At 43.5% G+C, this 22,525-nt stretch overlaps 1 protein-coding gene across 4 annotated transcripts in view; it reads left to right on the top strand.

The window, feature by feature from the left end:
- The window catches only part of SAMD5 (sterile alpha motif domain containing 5), a 57,806-nt gene that overhangs the window by 28,791 nt on the left and 6,490 nt on the right, over positions 1-22,525 (top strand). Inside the window, exon 2 of one of the 4 annotated variants that reach the window (XM_023254488.2) lies at positions 21,568-21,686. The exons of 1 other annotated variant lie outside the window; for it this stretch is intronic. In XM_023254488.2, the coding sequence (XP_023110256.1) occupies positions 21,568-21,666 (99 nt within the window). In that variant the 3' untranslated portion in view covers positions 21,667-21,686. The remainder of the gene's footprint in view (positions 1-21,567; positions 21,687-22,525) is intronic. 2 more of the 4 variants (XM_023254487.2, XM_023254486.2) reach the window with 2 other exon arrangements.

Here is a 22,525-nt window from a genome sequence, read left to right on the forward strand (position 1 = left end):
GCCCAGGGAAGAGGTGATATTGTAGGTTTGACTGGGACTGGTGCCCAGAGGGACAATTCCTTCCTTCTTCCTTCTTTGCTCTTTAGCTCTGCAACTGATTGGATAAGGCCCACCCATATTATGCAGGATAATCTGTTTTATTCACAATGTACTAATTTAAATGTCTAAAAAATATCTTCACAGCATCCTCAAGATTGTTTTTTTGTTTGTTTATGTTTGAGAGAGAGAGAGAGAGAGAGAGAGAGTGAGTGGGGTAAGGGCAGAGAGAAAGAGGGAGACCCAGAATCCAAAACAGGCTCCAGAATGAGCTGTCAGCACAGAGCCTGACGTGGGGCTCGAACTCACGAACCTGAGCCGAAGTCGGATGCTTAACCGACTGAGCCACCCAGGCACGCCACCTCTAGATTGTGTTTGACCAAAGACTTGGGCACCATAGTCGAGGCAGGTTGGCACATAGAATTGCTCATCACAAGCCTCAGTGCAGCTTCCGTTGTGGCTTAGACCGCGACAGAGGGCGAGGAGGGCAGCTCGCCTCCGCCCACACTGTGGAGATGGCCTTCTGCACCCAGAATGGAGGAGCAGAACCACAGGTGGAACGTGGCAGGCAGACCCCCGCTCGGCCACTGGCTGCTTTCATGTTCGGTCCTGAGGGAGAGGAGCCCTTTTACCTTTCCAGCCTGAGTTTTCTGCTCTATGAAATGGGGGTGTCTGCAGAGACATGCATGTCAGAGGCGAAAAGACTGGAGGTTTCTGTCTTTTGTTTCCTGTAGAAACTTTTTTTGAGGCAGAATCTCTCAAGGAGTCTCAAACTTGAAAACAGAGCTAGAAGGAGTTTGAATGACCGGGCAGGACGAGGAACAGGACCCAGCCTCCCCGCCGCAGCCGGGACCAGAATCACTGATCGCTGCCATTCTCACCGTACTCTCTAATCCCGGTTTTTTAAACCAATGAACCAGCATCCCAAGATCACAGAAGGACAAGAGCAGATTTGAGGTTACATTCCCTCTGTCTGCAAAATCCTTTCTCTCCACCGAAAGGTGTAGCTTACTCTTGTTTGTGAGTTCAGGCCCCGGCATTGGCCTCTGTGCTGACGGCTCGGAGCCTGCAGCCTGCTTTGGATTCTGTGTCTCCCTTTCTCTCTGCTCCTTGCCCGTTCTCTCTCTCTCTCTCTCTCTCTCTCTCTCTCTCTCTCTCTCTCTCTCTCTCTCTCTCTCAAAAATAAACATTAAAAAAAAATCATGAACAGTTTTTTTGGATGCTTCAGCACTAAGATAGGGTCTCTGTTGATGAACTTCGAGTTGATGAGAAAAACAAATTTGTGGACTATTAAATGCGTAAGTTCAAAGAGAGCTTAAGGCAGCAACGATAGGAAATCAGGATGGTTGTCAAACGAAGACAGAATTTAGAATAAGGAGAATGGGCGCACCTGGCTGGCTCAGTTGGTAGAGCATGTGACTCTTGATCTCGGGCTCGCGAGTTTGAGCTCCCTTACGAATAATCTTTAGAATGAGGAGGATGAATTCTTTTGGATGGGGTGCTCTGGGTATTTCCAACAGAAGGGATGGGACTTGAGTCGGATGCAGATGTGGGGAGGAAGGAGCAGCCAAGGCAGTTCTGCAGAGCGTAAGATAGCTGGGTGGTGCCGAGTGGGATTGGGGTGTTCAAAGGAACGAAGTCCTCTCTTTTTAAAGGTAGAAAAGGGATGTTTAAAATACAGATCCTTCAGGGAGATTACGGCCCTTAAGATGCCAGCGTACTGTGAATAGAAAATTAGGAGACATATAATTTATGAAAAGGCTCCCTATGGTGGCACAACCTGATTATAAGAAAATTGTTGGTTTTCCAGGGCGGTACCCTCCTTTTGTGGACATCAGGCAAATTAGTAAGAGTCAACGGATAGAGAATTTGATTTTAATAGGATGATCGCACTACGTGCTCAGCCACATGATGTAAAATAGTAAACATTCTGTTTACATACATACATTCATATGAAGGCCAGTATTTATGGAATATGTATGAGGCCGTTATTAAATCATTGGCCATTAAATTTACACAGGAAGTTATGTGCATAGTATTTTCACCGCTGCCCCCCCCCCCCCAACAGCTCGTGGTCCATCCTTGATCACTTCTTCTTACGCACACAAATAATGTTGCCATTATTACCCTTTCATGAATTTAGTGACATGTCTTTATCATTTTTAGTAAGGAGGTTTTTTGCTGTTTATTTTTTTAATGTTTATTTATGTTTGAGAGAGAGAGAGATAGAAAGTGACCAAGGGAGGGACACAGAGAGAGGGAGACAGAGTCCCAAGCAGGCTCTGCACGGGCAGCGTGAAGCCTGGCACGGGGCTCGAACTCACGAACTGTACGATCGTGACCTGAGCTGAAACCGAGAGTCGCATGCGTAACTGACTGAGCCACCCAGGCGCCTCTCATTTTTAGTAAGGAGATTAATGCTGATGCTGTGGAGGCTCACCCCTGTTGTACAATGGGTGAGGGCTTCCTTAGGCATGGCAGTGATTCTGGAAGGGATGCACCAATTAATACTCTTTTTGTGGATGGTATATTCTATTTTATTTTTCTGTTCTTCTTTTTTTTTTTTTTTTTTTTTTTTTTTTTTGCAAATTCTGGTTTGCTTGAGAAAGGTGAAGTCCTGAATGAATAAGAAACCATCCACATAGTTTTGCTTTAGATCTGACTCTCCAAATTTGGCGGTATAAAATCTTCTTACTTATGGCTCCAGACAAAGCAAACGCTTTCAAAATTAATTCTGAATAGCTGAAATTCTTTGGCAACAAAATAATTCTGAATACTAGTAGGAAATTTATGGATTTCAATTAGAGTTTGTAGGGTATCATAATTCCAGTTTTATATTCCATGCAGTTCAGTGTTTTGGATTTTTAATGGGGCCAGTGCAGTAATAATAAAAGTGATTCAAAATGCACCCAGTAATTACCGAGATTTGCTGTTGCCTTTGCATTAAAAATGACGATGATTTATGCTCAGTGAAATTGCAGTCTGTGGTTCTATTTAGGGCATTCTTGCTATTAAGTTGCTTATTAGTTATGGTCAGTGATTTAAAGCTTAAGACCTATATTAGAGGGCTGTAAAATTATTTATTCTTTAATAGATAATAGTAAATTTGAAACAGACGTTAGGTTAATTATAATCTTGTACATTAAAGAATATGTATTAGCCCTTTGTCACTTCCTAGGCCCTTTGAAATTCATTTCAAGTAAGTGGGGTAATGGGTGATGGGGTTGGAAGAGACGGGTGCCTTCACTTCTGCTTCCTGGTTTATAAACGGTTAACACCTTTTCTGAGTGTTTGGGAAAGTGATTTTGACTTCTCATTGCCGGTCCTTCTCCCTGTTAAACAAATGCTAGTTTTTTTGTTTTAAACTTATTCTTGTTCTAGGTTGACATTGCTTAGATTGGTCTGGAAAGGATCAGAGAGGTAGACCCTTCTCTTGATTTGGGGGTGGGGTTGTGGGAGACTGAGCAGTAGTTAAGGATGAGCGCACTTTCTTTTTAAATTTTTTTTTAATGTTTATTTACTTTTGAGAGAGAGAGAGTGTGTGTGTTGGGGAGGGGCAGAGAGAGAGAGAGGGAGACACAGAATCCAAAGCAGGCTCCAGGCTGTGAGCTGTCAGCACAGATCCTGACACAGGGCTCAAACTCACAAACTGTGAGATCATGACCTGAGCCAAAGTCGTCGCTTAACCGACTGAGCCACCCAGGTGCCCCTGGCTGAGCACACTTTCATTTGGCATCGCAAGGAGTTTGTCATGGTTTCCACTGTTATTCCATCATTCCTGTTATTAATAACCATTGTATATGTGTGAATTTACGTGTGTGTATACATATAGTATATTTACACATGTATACAAAAGATCAGGATTTATATGCTCCTCATTGTGGTTTTATGTAAGACAGAAATCACCCAGCGTAAATATCAGATGTGTCAGAATATGAATTTCTTGTTACAGTAATTAAATTTGATATTCAAATGCCTGTGCTAATGTTCTTGTGTAAATGCTTGGTTGTTGTACCAAATCAAGAAAAAGTCGAAGACGAAGAGACTCTGTCTAAACCTGTTAAATCGAATCCAATGAGAAAACGTGTGTGATTTACTCAGGGTGGGTTAAGACAGTGGTCTTCCCCTTATCTGTGGTTTTGCCGTCTGCAGTTTGCGTCACCCACGGTTAATCAGGGTCTGGAAGCAGGTGATCCTCTTTCTGACGTAGCTTCACAAGGTCAGTAGCAACCTCGTGCTAGGTCACAGTGCCTACGTCTCTCACCTGGCTTCATCTCGTCACATAGGCAATTTATCATCTCACATCATCACAAGAAGAAGGGGGAGCTCGGTGGAATAAGGTGGCAAGAGAGAGGGAGCCCACATTCGTATCACAGATGGAGGGACTCCTGCATTAGGAAGCTATGCTGTAATAAGAAAATACCCCTCCCCCCAACTCTCAAAACCTTAATGTAACAAATACTTGTTTCTGGCTCCTGCAAAGTCCAGTGTGTTGGTGGAGACTTTCTTCCATCTGGTGACTCAGAGACCCAGGCTCCCTCCATCCAGTGACCTATCATCTCAACACATGGCCTCTTCAGGGACAAGAGAACTGGATATTGACTCATGATATTTTTTAAAAAGTATGGCCTGGGAATGACTTCGGTTATTTCTGCTTCCATCCCGTTGGCCAGAATGTCATCAGATGTCTCCCACCTATTTGTAGAGGAGCCTGAGAACTGTAGCCTTCCTTTGTGCCAAGAAAAAGGGGGGAGAGGGGGGTGTCAGGTGAATAAGCAGTGTCTCTGCTGCATTCTGTAAATGCTTTTGGACTCTTTGCATGCAAGCATGTGAATTTATAATTGGAGAAATGCCATAAAGGCGTGACAAGGATGGCATGATCAACATGACACGACAACATCCTTCTCACTCCCACCCCATGTAGTAAGAATAGGAAAGAAAATCAGTTGGTTGTCTCCAAATCCCCATCACTTGTGGCTTGGAGCATTTCAGTTTATCTATCCCTTTCCTTCCTTGAGAGGAGTTGGTGGTCCAGCCCAAGTGTAACATTGCAACTGGGCAAGTAAATGATACCGTGTTTCCCATTGGTCTGTCCCACCTTGGGTCCTGGTTTTCTATCACTGACCATCCTCCCCTTCCCCCCCCCCCCAGAGAATTCCCTTCCTTTCATTAGAATTAATGGTGCACATTTTGAAGGCGGGGAAGAGTCATTCAGCTGTTTAACAGAACACTTCCGTTGGTAAATCTGGTTACATCTATTAGTTTTCTATTGCTGCATGACAAATTATCTCAAGCTTAATGGCTAAAGATAACCCAGTTAGTATCTCAGAGTTCCGTAGGTCAACATTCTGGGCAAGCTGGACCGGGTCAGGGTCTTACAAGGCCAGTCAAGGGAGCAGCCAGCCTGAGCTCTTATCTGGAGGATTTGGGGGAGAATCTGTATCTCAGCTTAATTAAGTTATTGAGAGAATCCAGTTCCTTGCAGCTGTACGTCCAGGGTCCCCAGGTTTTTGCTGTTAGACCGGGCCACTCTGCATTGAGATGCTAACTGCATTTCTTCTCAAGTATCCTCTCCATCTTCAAGCCAGTGGTGGCGGGTTGGGTCAATCTCTCTGGCTTCCTGTCTTCTAGTCAGAAAAACGCCATACTTTTAAAACACGAGGGTTAGATTAGGCACTGGAAGACACTGCAAGAATCTGCCTTTTGTCTGATAATGTAACCTAATCAGAGGAACCTCTCACGCATTCACAGGTCCACCCATACTTGGAAGGGAGGGCGTTGGACAAAGGCATGGGTGTTGCCCCAGATAGTTTAGAAAGGAAGTTTTCATTTTTGCCCCAAACTGTGGTTTTGAAAGGTGACAGATCTTTCTACAACAAGAATTAGAGGCCGGTAGGGTGGCTAGGGTTTGTGAGGAGAAAGGATGAATTTTCTTTCAAAGGCTTTGTGATATACGGAAAATACTTAAAAAGCAACTGAATTTAGGTAAGGGGCATATAAAAAGCCTCCTTGCTTGATTTTTAAATTAAGAACCATAATCACAAAACTGCATTTAATGCATACAGCCAGAAGAACTATAGTAATGGCCAATTAAGGGAGAGATTTAGTGGGGAATGGGAGGTAGAGAGCACAGAAGGTAAAACTCATCCGAAGATCTTTAATAGAGGAACAATAGCCCTTATGGGATCATGCTGCTGAAAACCATGTTGTGATTTTACCGAAGCGGTTTTGTAATTTTTTTTACCTATTGCCTGTTCAGGGAGAACATCACCTACGGCTTGGCACCCCACCTCTCACTTCCATGTCACTGTTTTTGCTAGATTTACAGACAGGTTGTAATTTGAAATGATCTTGGTTGTCTGCACGTCTAATTGTTTCTCTTCTGCATTCTGTACCCCTTCCCCAAATAAAGCGTGCACCCCACGATGGCGGGGACCTCGGCTGCCTCAGATTTTCACTGTGAGCCCTGTGGCTCGAACTGCCCTGTGCACGTGGTAGGTGCTCAGTGAATATTGATTGAATCAATAACCGAATGAAATGGTTTGCCACCCTTTCCCCGTTGGTCTGTGAAGCAGATGAAGTGAAGGAAGGGCCTGGAGGTTACGTTTGCTTTCCTCTAGAGGGAGGCCCGTCTGGCCTTTTCCCTCTTGGTCCCTTCGTCTGACAGAATTCTGATGCTTCTTAACTGTTTATACAAAGCACTTGATGTCTCTGGTCACGAGGCTGGTAGATAAGTGCCTTGACCGTAAAATGCTCACTCACAGGAATACTTACTGATAAATTAGGTTGGACTTTATCTTGTCAGTGTAGGGCTAACCTAGCTATTTAAAATTGTTTTATTGTTACGCGAGGTTGTTAAATCTGAAAAGAATATATTTTCTGTAAAATATAGATACCTTTCAGGTAACTTGAATATAAGGTTATAACCGCAATGTTTCCTTCAACTTTGCCCTGGAATGGGAATACGGAGAATTGATTGACGCCTGGTCCCAGCTCTGTCACGAACTTGTGCACGAGTCACTTCATTTGTGATTTCTGAGAACTGACCCATCTCAACATCTATAAAATGAAGAAATTTATGGCATAAGAAGTAGATAATTTCTAATGCTTCCCCCTGAGGAATCACCCACCACTGTGTTTTTTTTTTTTATTTTCCCCTCTCTCATTGGTAAAAGATCTGCTTTCTTTGAATGAGTCTCAATACTTCTTGGGTTTTTTTTTGCTTTTATTTTTATTTATTTTTTTTTATTTTTTTTTCGACGTTTTTATTTATTTTTTGGGGGACAGAGAGAGACAGAGCATGAACAGGGGAGGGGCAGAGAGAGAGGGAGACACAGAATCGGAAGCAGACTCCAGGCTCTGAGCCATCAGCCCAGAGCCCGACGTGGGGCTCGAACTCACGAACTGTGAGATCGTGACCTGAGCTGAAGTCGGACGCTTAACCGACTGCGCCACCCAAGTGCCCTGGGACTTCATATTTCTAAATACTGGCTGGCCATGTGCCCACGGAAAAGTTGGTGCTATTAAAGAATTTCCACAGGATTCCCTGAAGTGATTTGTTCCTCCTACCCTTGGCTTTTCTTCCATGAAAGTAAGGCATAGTGCTCTAGATTGTATTAATTACTCTGCTCCACATCATCCTTCCTGCGTTGCCCGCCCCCATCCCGCCCATCGCCCCCCTCCCCCGCCAGAGTATCCTACATTCCAGCCCTGAACCGAGAATAGGTGTATGGCCTGTTTTGGTCAACGAAAGGTGAGTAGAAGGTGAATTTCTTGTAGGCAAAAGCTTGACAAAACTATGCATGGTTCATAAATGTAACCTCTTCTCTCAAGTCATATTGACTGGCAATGTTCTTGATGGAGACCGTTTTGTCCCCTTTGGTCCTGGGGTGAAGAAAATGGCAGAGAACCATAGCAGCCCCACATTGGACTTATAGCATGACTGAAAAACAAACCTTTGTTGTTGTAAGCCATTGCCGCTGTGGGGGCATTTGTTCCTGCAGCATAACTGGCCCATCCTGACTGCTGCACATGCCTGGATGCTTGTGTATGCCAGTTCAAATCATCTTGGCCTTGGTTCATATTCCAGGTGCTGCTAAACAAGCGCTTGTACACAGGCCTTAGCTAGCAGCACATAGGTGCAGGCTGACAGCTTGTTGGCATAAGCCCGTGCTGCTTGCTTCATGTCCAGGGGCTCCTCTGGCTTTGTCATGCATTCCTGTGGGAGCTAAGAACTCACATGTATGAACAGGAAGTGCAGGGAAATGAACACCCACGAGGCAAAACCTTGACATATGGGCAAGAAACTTGGAGGGATAAATGTCTCCCTCTTTCTTCTCTTACATGCACGGTTCTGAGATGCATTTCCCAAGGCTCCTCAGAAGGTCCTGCAGGATTGAACGAACACTTCACCAAGTGGCCAACTCCATCGTGCATCCTCCTTTTGGCTTTCCTTCCTTTATTTCACTTTCCCTGGCCCTTACTTCTACTCTCGGGGATCGCGTTCCCAAATGAACTGCACACACGCAAGCCTGTGTCTTAGGCTTTGTTTGGTGGGGGAGCAAGACTCCTCACCAGTCAGACCTTCATTTAGTCGAACCAGTCAGAACACTGGCTACCACCAGGGTGAATTATTTAAGTAATTTAAGTAAAGGATTATACTGTGCATTGATACAAACTTGCAAAGCATAAACACTTTGTTACTCAGCCTGGAAGTTATTGTTAGATTTGCTGATCCAAAAACAAGACCTTCCCCACCCCCACACCCCACCCCCCTGCCCCGATTAGTCTCTTATTATTAGTTCTCCTTCCGTCCTGGTGCCTTAACACCCAGGGCCATGATTTTTGAGAGTCAGTGATTTGTTGAATAGCATATTGTGAGGCAAATGTTCAAATATTAAAGCAAAATTGAGGTTTTGGGGTCTCCGTTGTTCTATGGTGCCTTGTTACCCATCAGCCCGGTTGCCAGTCCCCCGACAGTGAGGTGTGGGACATTTGTCTGGCATCATGGGAAACATCACCTTGTTTAGGAATTGAATTGGCCAGGTTCCCATAGCATCTTGGCTCTGTTTCCTCTTCGCCTCCTCATTAGTCTGTTTCTTAGAAATCTTAAAATCGCAGCATGATAGAACCAGAGGGTATCTTAAAATCACCTAACCAAATGCCTTATTTCATAGGTCAGAAAACAAGTCCACAGAGGTTAAAGATAATGATCCATTTGGGGGGGTTGGGGAGAAGTTGAGGGGGATGCAATCCTGCCTGTTAAGAAGATACCATTCTTTTTTTTTTTTTTTTTTTGACATAATTAAATTCTTGATTGTGAAGCTCTTAAATGAACCATGAAAATCTAAGCACTTACAATGCAAGTGTGATTTTTAACTAAGGCTTTTCCTCCCCCCAATCTGAATGTTAAGGTGGTGGATGCATAACTAATCTTAGCTGAATCTATATTAGGAAATCAGCAAGGTGTCTGTATTTAACTTTCATGATCTGTGAATATAATGTAGTGTTAAGTAGCATGATTTTGCACATTATATCCTAAAATAAAAACAACTCCTTTAAAGTGGTAGTAAAATACAGCCATGCGAAAGGTTATTTTACATTTGGTTTCAAAGGGAATGAGAAACAGACAAGAAGTCATTCTTAAACATGATTTCAGCCGATGAACATATCTATTTTAAATACTATTTTACCGGGTGGACAAAAGTCAGTTCTTGGAATCGTGTTCCAGGTCACATAGGAGAGAAATTCCTATCAACAGAAGGGGTGGGGGAGTTCTAAAATCCCTTGTTATCCTGGTTTTGAATTTTCTGGAAAATATCCAATCCATTGAGCTTCTGTGTTTTTTACTTGGGGAGGTTTCCCTGGATCTGTATTAGTTCCATGAAATTTGGATCCATTCTATTATCTCTGGAAACAGGCATGGTTCCTGCAGAAACTACGTGGGATTATCTGTTTCTCTGTTTAACGTCTTTGCTACAGTGGTTTGGATTCCTGAAGGAGTAAACAATGAAAAATTGTAAGGCCCAACTGTGGAAGATTGTGTGAAGAGTAAAGCAGGCTATTCTGAGTTAAGACATAAAAAATGTTGGCCTTTGGCTTCTTGAAATACTGCTCTAAAAAGTCTTGCCTGGCAAATGCTAACCAATGCAAGAATGTAGGGGCCACAAGAGTGACACTGAGGTTGGGATTCTGGGGTTTGACTTTCATTTGGTTAACCCATCTTCATTTTAATACATTTGAATGTTCCCAAGAATGTGATTTTAGCTTCTGAGGATTCTGTCCCTCTGGCAAAGTTGCTCCTAATCCAGAGAAGACAGGACCCTTGGGGAATAAGAGTCCTAGAACCTGTGTGGGTACCAAACATTCTCAGTTGGATATCCACGTAAATAACCTGCTTTGCATACATTTATTTGAAGGGGTTCTTGGTCACTTTTAAAACAGTATTTTTTTTTTCTCAATCAAAGGGCAGGAGGAAAGTAAAAAAAAGTATATATAACAGTAAAATTACTTTTTTATTCACATGCCCTGTGTGTGTGTGTGTGGGGGGGTGCAGGGGTACTATGCCGTACTATGTTTTTAAAATAATTAAAGGGGTCTTTGTGCTTGAACAAGCTGAGAACTATACTCCTATGGTAGTTATGTTCTATAGGGCATGCTTCACAAAGCTAAATGAAATATTTAAAAGTTAATGGCTAGATAGTGCTTAAAGCATACACATTACTCATGATTTATTCTAATAACATTTGTGGATGACTAACTTAATGCTGCTGCACATCCATTCTGTTTTTTTCCTGAAGATGTGCCTAAGTATCTGTGCCTCCTTTGGGGGGGGGGGTTTATATCACTCAGTGACTGAACGAAGAAATAGAGTTCCGTGACTTTTATGGGGTAAGTGTTAGGAAAAAAACACCCAGACACTTATATGGGCTTCCATTGTGCCCGATACTGTTCTAAATAGTCTAGAAATATTAGCCAGCTTGTTTAATGCTCCTAATAACACTCTGAGATGTAGGTACTACTGTTGTTCCCATTTTATAGATGAGAAACTGAGGCACAGAATGGTTAGATTAAGTGATTGCCCATGGCCACCCATCAGGAAGCAGTAAACCTAGGGTTTCATTTCAGATTCTGAGCCTGGATCTCTGGTCCTGCACTGCTTTCTGACGCCCCCCCCCCCCAACCCACAGAGGATTTCACTTCTTTCCTGGCAGAAAGGGATAGATGGCTCTTGAGGACTACCTGGAGGGTAGGCTGGTTTGATTTCAGGTAGTGTACCCCTGTGTGTTCTCCATTCCCTATCCCTAACCCTCAACACCACACACACGCACACACGCGCGCGCACACACACACACACACACACACAGTCACCTGGGCTTACTCTGGAAACAATGACATTAAGCTACCTTGTACTATAACTGTGGAGTCCTTTGATCTGGGCTCTGTTCCCAAACCTTCTGGAACTATCACTTCCTAGCAGCAAGTATGTGTGGTAAAGGCATCCGGTGTGTGATGCAACTCAGTCCTAGTTACATATTTTGCGGCTTCCGGTGACCCATTCACGTGTCTTCGGAGTTCATTTGGCCAAGGCCAGCATCTTGAGGATTCTTCGGATGCCTTTATAAATACTCTTCCTTTAAGACAATGAGCCAATGGCCTCTGAGACTCTGAGGGACGGCATCAGAGAGTGTGGCCTTTGTGAGACACTTGAAATCGTCCCTCTTTTCCCCTGCCAACACCAGAGAAGAGGTAGAGAGATAGCAAACCGCACAGATGCCCTGGACAGTCCTTCATTCTGGCTGCATGCAAACATGCAAATATGCTTTGCAAGGAATTGCTAAAGAGGATTATGACAGTTGCCTTGCTTCCCTGCCCATTCCAATTTGGCCGGTGAGGTCAAGGCCCCGTGGAGGCCACGCTTCAGTGTTCGGGAAGCCGGGATGGGATGCCAAGAGACCACGGTTATTTTGATGCGGCAGGCTGGCTGTGTTCAGAATTGCCCAAGTGACTTCAAAAGCTCCTGTTGTGAAAGCTGGCAGGCACAGTGCCTTCGAGACGCCCCCGACCCCCTCAGACCAGCTATCGCTGCAATCTCTCTCACCAGACAGGAGAAGAAAGTCAACTAGCTTTCATGGCAGGAAGGCTCCAGACTTTCTAGTTTCTTGGGGCTGAGGCAAATAGGGAGCCAGGAGGGTAAACGCAGAGCAATTATTAGCAAGGAGCTTTTATTTCAAAGGGCAGTATGCTATTCCAGACTGAGGAGTTGGTCAGAGATTGGTGCTGATTTTGCGATATCAACCTGACCCTTGCGTCTAGAAGTGGTATAGAGCGGTGGTTCTCAAAGTGTGAGCCACAGACCTTAGGGGGTCTCTGAGACCCTTCTAGGTTCTGCAAGGTAATGGTTACTTTATAGCAACACTGTGACATTATTCACCCCGTGAATTTTCACCCCGTGGACATTTGCACCAGTTGCACAAAAGCAACAGGGAGTAAAAATGCAGGCATGTTGGTGTCGATCAAGGCAGTGACACCAGCTGTATTAGGGTTTATTTTATTCCTCACCTTTACATGCCCCAGAAAGTCATCTGCCTTAAAATGTCTTTGGTGAGTAGTGGCGATACGTATGTTTATTAAATCACAATCTCTGCGTACATTTCAAAAAAAAAAAAAAAAAAAACACTCAATCTGACCAAGAGAAAACTGTTTCATGGGGGTTAGGGGCCGGGTTCCCCCAAATAATGCCACTTTGGCATATTGATTACTTTGAATTAAAGTTCCATGAGAAACAGCTGATGCAGGAAGGATGCTCTGACTGTCCTTTGTCTCTCTGAGAGCAGAAAATAAATCTCCATGTGAATGGTGGCCCCTGATCCAGGAGGAAAGGAGTCATCCTTACCATCAGAGCTAGGGAGTTCAAGGCCAAGAGCCTTTGTAAACAAACCTTGATATTTCTTTACTAAGTTACTACCCTAAGCCTCAACTTCTTTGCCTTGTCAATTCTTTACACATTTATCGTTTCTTTGCCGAAAAGGTATAAGACCTGACTGTTTTTGTCACTTCTTTGGGTCTCATATCTTTGGGGCCTTCATGCACACAATATTATCTTTATTTATTTTTTAATATAACGTATTGTCAAATTGGCTTCTGTACGGTATTAAATTTGTTTTTCTCTTTTTAGTCTCTCTTTTATTATGGGAGGGGGGTGAGTTCAGCCAAGAACCTAGAGGGTAGGGAGAAATTTATTTTCTTTTTCCTACATACCCATAAAGACTTCCTTTGCAAATGGAAGTGTGTGTGAACCTTGACTCTGCAAACCAAGTCTCTTCTTGTTTGAGTTACCTGCTGAATTGGCTGCTTTATTCGTGGAACATCACTTTCAGTTGAAAGAGTGACTGAGAAACAAACTGTGGTTATTTAGACTTGGGTGTTTAGCAGATAACTTTTTGGGTTTTTTTTGGTTTTTGGTTTTTGGTTTTTTTTTTTTAGCAGATAACTTTTTGAACGTGAGTGAAGGATATTTATGGTTAATGCTAAAATCTGAATATTCAAATAAAATTACATTTTGGAAAACTTACATCTGTCACAGTGAGATTGACAATTTTCCCATGTCGAAGGCTTTTTTGATGAAATGGGCAGTGACATTAACAAATACATTACTTTTTTGATATCGAATAATGATGTGTATTGTTTGGAAGAGCTGCATAACCCATGAATCCCCCAGTTTCCAAATGACCAATGCATGATGTTACCAAGTCATATATGGAAAGAGGTCCATTAGTAGAAAACAGACCAGGGGTGTCTGGGTGGCTCAGTCGGTTAAGCGTCCTACGTCAGCTCAGGTCATGATCTCACAGCCTGTGGGTTCGAGCCCCGCTTCAGGCTCTGTGCTGATGGCTCAGAGCCTGGCGCCTACTTCAGATTGTGTCTCCCTCTCTCTCTGCCTCTCCCCTGCTCGTACTCTGTCTCTCTCTCTCAAAAGTAAATAAACATTAAATTTTTTGAAAATAAAAAATAAAACTATGAAAATAATTTTCCTTTTTATTTGTTTTTTTTTTTTTTAGTCTTTTTCTAATGACATATCTGTGTGAGGCTAGATTTTGTTTAGATACTTCACCTAAAAGAACATATTGTCACAGATCAAATGTGGATGAGGTGAGAATCCAGTAGTCTGTCGAACCAGCCATTAAATAAATATCCAAAAATGAAAATTAACGCCATGCTTCTTAATTTGGGGGGAAAATGTTTTTTTTTCATAAAAATCTTACTTAGGTTAACATGTAATGCATTTACTATTTTTATTTTTAAATGAATTAAATATTTCAAACATTGCTCAGTTGTGATTTCAAATAGTGTAAATATCAATAGTTATAACCCACATAAACAAAAGCTCTTTGGAATCCTCAATTTTTTTTTTTTTTTAAATACAAATGGATCCTGGAACCAAATGTTTGGTGACTGCTAATAGAGAATTGCAGTGTTTTCCGGCTGGAGCGTTCTGAGCTGTCAGAGAAATCAAAAAAAAGTTTTCCAGGGGCGCCTGGGTGGCGCAGTCGGTTAAGCGTCCGACTTCAGCCAGGTCACGATCTCACGGTCCGTGGGTTCGAGCCCCGCGTCGGGCTCTGGGCTGATGACTCGGAGCCTGGAGCCTGTTTCCGATTCTGTGTCTCCCTCTCTCTCTGCCCCTCCCCCGTTCATGCTCTGTCTCGCTCTGTCCCAAAAATAAATAAAAAACGTTGAAAAAAAAAAAAAGTTTTCCAGGTTGGGAATAGTGACTGTTTCATTATAGACCTTTAAATGTATTTTGTAATGAAAATATTGAAAATTATTTAAATATTGTCCTCTTTAAAATGAAAACCTCATAGAGCTCACATATGCTTACCTTGCACATTAAATTCTCATTCATCAATAACTGATATTAAAACAGAAAAATGTGGGCAATTATGTGCAATTTTAACTCATTGGAAATCCAAGTATCCACATACATGGTTTGTTATCTGTAGAAAAATGCTTGCAAATAGCCACTGAACCCTTCTCTTGTCCTGCAATTTAAAGCAAATCATAAATATTCAAACAAATAATAAACCAGTGGACATTAAGCAAAAGAAAAGCAGTCATTTCAAATTCTGATTATTTTCTATTTTTGATGCTGTAGCAAGTGGTTAAATCTCAGTCGGCTTTTTAATATACACGGAGTTCATGTATAAACACAGTGTATCGTCTTTAATGTATTTTTCATAAGTCGTATTTTTCTTATATAATTAATTTAAATAGTTTGCATCATTTATTTAATGTGAAGAAGCAAAATTTCCCTTATATATTATGAATGACATTGCATATAATATCTAAGTAAGCATCATGCTCAGCATGTAATATTCTGAATAAAAATACCGTTTGCCTAAAATCACATTTGCATGCACTGCCTAAAACAATGAAGTGATTAAAAATATTCCTAAGAGCATTTGAGAAATTATATCTTTCTGTGAGACGGCTCTGAATTAGTTTCCGAGGCCTTCTATGACAAAGTGCCAAAAGCTGAGTGGCTTAAACCAACGGAAATTTATTCTCTCGTGGTTCTGGAATCCAGAAGTCCAACATCAGGTCTTGGGGGAGAGGGCGTGCTCCCCCCAAAGCCTCCAGGAGAGAATCCTTCCTCACTCCTTCCGGCGTCAGGCGACTCCTGGCATCACTTGGCTTATGGCTGCCTCTCTCTCTGTTCTCTGCCTCTGTCTTCACATGGGCTTCTCCTCTGTCTATGTCTCTCTGTGTACTGTTCTCCTCTTACAAGCACACCAGTGACTGGATTTAGGGTTAGGGTGGGCCCTAAATCCAGGATGATTTTATCTTGAGATCCTGAACCTTCTGCAAAGGCCGTATCTCTAAGTTCACATTCTAAGTGATAGGCACTTTGGGGAACACCATTTATTATACATTCCCAATCACAAACGATGGGGTGCAGACCTCCTTAGGGCACCTGGGTGGCTCAGTCAGTTGAGCATCCGACTTTGGCTCAGGTCATGATTCTATGGTTCATGGCTTCGAGCCCTCGGTCGGGCTCTGTGCTGACAGCTCAGAGCCTGGAGCTTGCTCTGGATTCTATGTCACCCTCTGTCTCTGCCTGTCCCCTGCTCACACCCTGTCTCTCTCTGTCTCACAAAAAATGAATAAAAATGTTAAAAAAAAAATGATAGGGTGCAGACGTCCTTTTGTAAGAGGAGGCTCTGCTGTTGGACAGACCCCCTCTGCCACTGATTAGCCCTTTAACCCAGCCAGGTTACCTACACTTCAAAGCCTCAGATTCCTCATCTATAAAACTGGGTCTGTGATAGGCATCACATTGGCTTCTGGTGACAAGTGATGGAGATTTCGCGTAAATACACGATGTTCTCAGCACAGTGCCTGGCACAGAGGAAGGTCACTTAATAAATATTAGCAGTTGTTTACTGTTGCTAGGATAGGCAGGTAATAATAATTACAGTATTCACTGTAAACATACCATTAAGGGCAATCATATCGATGATAATCATAGTAAGAGTTAGCAGATTAGTGCTAATGGTGTCTTCAGAGACCATTGGTACATAATAATGGATGATTTTACAGTGGCTAGGTAGATGAGAGAGAGAGAGAGAGAGAGAGAGAGAGGAGAACCCTTCAGTGGGCAGCCTTGAGTCTGGTTAGAGACAAACATTCCTGCAGACTGAGTCTGTGTTCTCCAAGATTCGTAGGTTGAAACCTAATGCCTAGAATGCTATTTGGAGGTGGGGCCTTTGGGAGGTGATTGGGTCCTGAGGATGAGGCATCGGTGACGGGGTCGGCGCCTTTATAAAAGGTCCCCCAGAAAGCTCCCTCACCCCTTCAGCGAGAAGATGGTGTCTGTGAACCAAGAAGAGAGCCTTCACCACCGAATCTGTAGGCCCCTTGAGGTTGGCCTTCCCAGCCTTTGTTGTTTATAAACCACCCAGTCTCTGGTATTCTGTTGTATCAGCCCGAATGGACTAAGACCGTCATCAACAGGACCCACCAGGTATGTTTTAAGAGCTGCCCTGGGGGACAGAACACTGGTATTTAGCGCTCCAGCATGTATCATTATTTTTGTTCAGGGTTTGTATCGCTCATTTCTAGGCCTGTGCCTTGATCATGGCTTTGGGTGGTATTTGGAGACCTTGAAGCCCATTTTTCTATAATCCCATCAGTCCAGTCCAGCTGAGTCCACCCTACTGCCGCTGTCATGCTGAGCTCCTGCCACTGTTCCCTCGGTAGCTGTTTCAGATTCCTCCCCCCTCCTTAAAACCCTGCCCTTGCCCCTCGCACCTCCCTTCTCCCCTGCAGATAGCCTTGGCTTGGTCCTCACCGAGAGCTAGCACCCCGATGCACGTGAGCTCCATCCATTTCTGTCCTTCGTGGGCACAGTATCCGTATCTTATTCCAATAAGAATTAAGAATATTCTTATTCTTGCCCATTTGTTCTTTTCCTCTATTTCTGATGAGGAATTAGCCCTCTCCCCTCTAAAACGAATCCCTCCCCTGGATATCTACTCCTGTCCCAAGTAATAATTACGATCCATAATTATCCCTTTGTTTTCTGGCGTTTGGTCTCCCTCCATGGAATCCTTCCATTCAGTCTGTAAATATGTCCAAGCTCCATCTTGGTTCTTTTTTTTTTTTAATTTTTTTTTCAACGTTTATTTATTTTTGGGACAGAGAGAGACAGAGCATGAACGGGGGAGGGGCAGAGAGAGAGGGAGACACAGAATCGGAAACAGGCTCCAGGCTCTGAGCCATCAGCCCAGAGCCCGACGCGGGGCTCGAACTCACGGACCGCGAGATCGTGACCTGGCTGAAGTCGGACGCTTAACCGACTGCGCCACCCAGGCGCCCCATCCATCTTGGTTCTTAAAACCACTGTCCCCTCCAGCTACCATTTTCCTCAGCTCGACTATCCAACTTCTTCACAGTGCGCTGACCTAGCCCCAGCTTCATGTTGTGATAGCTATTAATTATTATAAAATTATTGAAAGAACAATACGGAATTCCCAGTAGCTAATCCTGATAACATCTTCCTGGTACAGGTAAGATGTGGCTCTGACCCCGGGCAGTGAGGAGGTTGGGGCCTTGGAACCTGGTCTCCCGGAGCTTTCAGACCACAACTCTATGGGTTCTCTATGTGTGGGTGTTTAGCACATCCAGAATATTCGGTGAGGAGTGTAACAAAGTGCTTTTAAGAAATCGGGAATTTATGTAGCTGTTCTGTTGGAAAAAAATGGTCAAATCGGTAGATGCCCTGAGGGTAGTGTAAACAAAGACACTTTTGTCCTTTAACCTCTGCATTTGTTCCTGAGAGTTTTCTGAATAATGAGCGGGTAAGAACATTTCCAGCCTCTCCAGTATGTTTTCCATTTGCCGAAAAACCGGCGGATAAGTCCTGCGTGAAGTTTAGAACCCGTGGGAGTCAAGAGGAGGTAGTGAGAGGCAGCGCGGTTTCTTACATCCAACTTGAGTTTTTCCTGGGAATAGATGGCAAAGGAGTACTTAGCGAGGAAGGTGTTATGCCCAGAATTCGTGATCCCCAAAGACCACTAGGGAGCCAAGTCCGATGCAAAAGCAAAGAGCCTTTATTCGAGCTAGCTCGAGCTCAATCCCCTACCTGCACCGACGCAGCGGTGAGATACCAGGGAAAGAGAGCGAGTTTCAAAAGGACAAAGGTTTTATTGGGGCCTGGGGGCAGTTGGTGAGGTAATGGCTATGGCCTCAGCCGATTGGCTGGGGAAGGGTCCTGGGGAAGGGTCCGAGTCCTGTTAGGCAGGTGAGGGAGGGTTTACTCAAGGGGAGGAGGTGTGGTCAAGGTGAAGGACACAGAACAAGATGGAGTCGGCTGGCTTAGGCCCGCCCTTTCAGAAGCACCACAGGTGAAGACAGGTGGGACAGTGGCGCAGAACAGTTTGCAGAGCATTTGGGTGTTTGTGTTTATTTATTTATTTATTTTAATTTTTTAATGTTTTTATTTATTTTTGAGACAGAGACGGAGTATGAGCAGGGGAGGGGCAGAGAGAGAGAGGGAGACACAGAATCCGAAGGAGGCTCCAGGCCCCGAGCTGTCAGCACAGAGCCCAATGCGGGGCTCGAACCCACGGATTGTGAGATCATGACCTGAGCCGAAGTCGGACGCCCAACCAACTGAGCCACCCAGGAGCCCCATTGGGTGTTTGTGTTTAAAGTCAAAAAAAGAAAATATACGTAGGTCACTCTGAAGTCAGTTATTATTATTTTTTTTAATCTGTAGAATCCCCTGGGAAATCTAGCAGTGAAAGGACATGTATGCCAGCTAATTATGTGACGTTAAGTATGCATCCTCCAGCTTCCTGGGGTCTGGGAGGCAGCCTTGGCCTTTCCTAGTGCAGCAGCCGAGGGGACCCAGGCCTTTCGAGGAACGGAAAGGTGACCATCACGATGCATACTGGTGGAGTGGACATATACTGAAAATGTTTTCTCTGTTGGAAATAGATACTCTCAGTTGACTGCCTGACTAATATTTTCCAGTAGGAACTTAGCTTACTGAGGAATGATACGTAAACGTTACACTGTGGGGGTCCCATCGGTCAGTGATAGTTGTGTGTGTGACGTTATATGTATGCTTCCACTGGAGACATAAAGAGAATGAAATGTGGTTTCTGCCCTTGGAGAAGTTTACAGTTGAAACGAAGCTGAAGGGGCTCCTGGGTGGCTCCGTCGGTTAAGCGTCTGACTTCGGTTCAGGTCTTGATCTCATGGTTCATGAGTTCGAGCCCCACATCGGGATCTCTGCTGACAGCTCGGAGCCCAGAGTCTGCTTTGGATTCTGTGTCTCCCTCTCTCTCTGCCCCTCCCCGCTCATATTCCCTCTCTCTCTCTCTCAAAACTAAATAAACATAAAAAAATAAAAATAAAAAAAACAAAAACAAGCTGTATTTAAGCCCCGTCTCTCTAAGCAAATTCCAACCATCCTTCGTTCCATACGATAGGCATTGTGATGTGACTGAATGTTGGTAAACTTAGCTTGAGAAAGTCATGAGGTAAAAAAAGCTTTTATCTTGTCACCGGACCACCAGACCACATTCAGCTCTGTGCCCCTTGTGTCGTCCAGAAGGAGAGAACGTGGCATTTGTACCATCAATCTTAACTTTTTCCTGAGAGTGTTTTCCCCACCCCCATTGTAAGGAAACTGCATGGGCTATTAATATTCACTCTCCAGTTTTATGTCTTTATCCCAGCACCCAAATGTGGATATTTTCTGCCTGTTGGCTCTGTATCTGCAGTGGAGTTATAGCCTCTAGAATAATAACACAACAGAGAAATAACTTCTAAATCGGGCACCCTCCGTGTAACTCTGATTGCCTTTAATTAGGGGGGTAAATCACAAGCTAAAAAGAGTAACAGACTTGAAATCACTTAAAAATCAGAATAATCAACCGAGAAAAAAATGTAGTCTCATAAATCTAATTTTTAACTACAGCACAATAGTTTCTTTATTCATTAAATAACTTTCGCCGCCCCTCCCTGTTTCTCGGATTGGAACTCTAACGTCGATTAGGAGAATTGCCAAATATCTGTGAAGTGAAAGACTTTCCCTCCGCCCCTCCCACTCCCCATAATAGCCTAGAACATATAAAACTGAAAAGTCACCGTTCAGCCCAAGAATTAGGTTTGTGTGGCCATAACTATTATTGAGAGTGATTTCAAAGGCAGGTTAGGGGAGAATTAGGCCAGCTGGGGAAGAACCCTTTTTTCTTTTCTTTTCTTTTCTTTTCTTTTTTCTTTTCTTTTCTTTTCTTTTCTTTTCTTTTCTTTTCTTTTCTTTTCTTTTCTTTTCTTTTCTTTCTCTTCTCTTCTCTTCTCTTCTCTTCTCTTCTCTTCTCTTCTCTTCTCTTCTCTTGTTTTCTCTTCTTTTCTTTTCTAGCAGTGTTTCCCTAGAAATAGATATAATCTGGCACATTACAAACTGCTGCATTCATTTTTCATAAACTCCACCTTTAAAAATAGCAACACTTCAGGAGCATTGATAGCACCAAAAATACAGCCTGCTATTTATTGTTCCAAGGCTTGGCTTTTCATGGTTTTTGAGAAAGGACCAGATTTGAAGCGATGCCATGCATGATTTTTTTTGTCAACCTAATATCCAAAGAAGCCTATAAATACATATAAACAGATTATTATTTCTCTCGGAGTGAAGAAAGAGCTTCTTTCTTGGTAGGCATCTGCCAGATAATTTAGGGGGGAAAGGAAATATGAAAAACGTGTGGCGGGGAGAGCAGCCGTGCGAAATAAGGCTGGACTGGCGGTGCCCAGAAGACTCCTTTCCAGCAGGTATCCCCTGCAAGCCGGGCAGAATTTTCAAAATCTGTTCGCTCCTATTCCACACGAAGAGTGGGCTCTATCAGGAGCCGGATCAGGGACGTCACGGTGCATGTCAGCTGCCAGAGCGTGAAGCCGCGTTTGTAACAGAGAAATTAGTGACGTTTCCTTGCAATCGTGAACCAACATGTGCTGGGCTCATTACAGCTCTCTGCGACTGCTCACATCTTGAAACTCTCCATTGACCCAACTGCGGAAATCCTGTTTGTCTGCCTCCTGCTTTCTCCCCCAAAGAACAATAAATAAACAAGCCAGCAAGTAAGTAAGTAAGTAAATAAATAAATAAAACAAAGCAAATTGCAAGGCGGGGCGTGTTTAATGAACGTGATTTGTTTTTGTTGAAGCAAAGGCACACACGAGGTTTCAGAGGCTGTCAGCTCGGTGCTGGGTTTGTGAATGATTTCACGCCCCACGTCTTTAAGGCGTTTAATAATATGGAAGGTGTCTGCATTTGCTGGTGATAACCTGTCCAAAGGCATTTTCCTTACTTTCGTAGGTTCCTAGAATAAAAATGACCTTTCAAGGTAGGTGAGGCCATCTTTCTGACTTCAGACGGAACTATATCTAGCTTGGGCAGACATCAGAGACTCTTTCCTTGTAGGAAGAATGTCCTCACCATGGGTGTTGCCTTATCCCTCCCTTTGTGACTCTGCCCCGATCCTAGCTGGGGTCTTCCTGCCATCTGAGAAATGTCTGACGCCTAACGCTGTAACCTGAAGCTCTTTCTTCTGCCTTTTCTGTTTGAAATGCAGTCTCTTGCACTGCATAGGCAAGACAGTTTTTGGTGGAATGCCTTTCCATTCATTCACCTATGACAACGTTACACCAAACAGTCTTGCCGTCTTTATATTAGGGTGACTACCCTCCTCTACGGAACTTCCCCTTGTCCCCCCCCCCCCCCCACCGCCCTGCAAAAATAGTTTGTCAAGATAGATTGAACATGATTTTTCCACAGTTCCTAGCAGGAAGTGATCTTGATAGAGGCGTTGGCTTAGATGTGAATTTATTGGAGTGACTGTTTGAATATGTAAATTAGTAGTATGATATTATTACTTAGTAATATAGAAAAAAAAAGGGCCTGGAAAGAGCTTGATTCCCCAGAGAA

This window comes from Felis catus, chromosome B2 (assembly GCF_018350175.1).
Source record: "Felis catus isolate Fca126 chromosome B2, F.catus_Fca126_mat1.0, whole genome shotgun sequence".
Classification (NCBI taxonomy): domain Eukaryota; kingdom Metazoa; phylum Chordata; class Mammalia; order Carnivora; family Felidae; genus Felis; species Felis catus.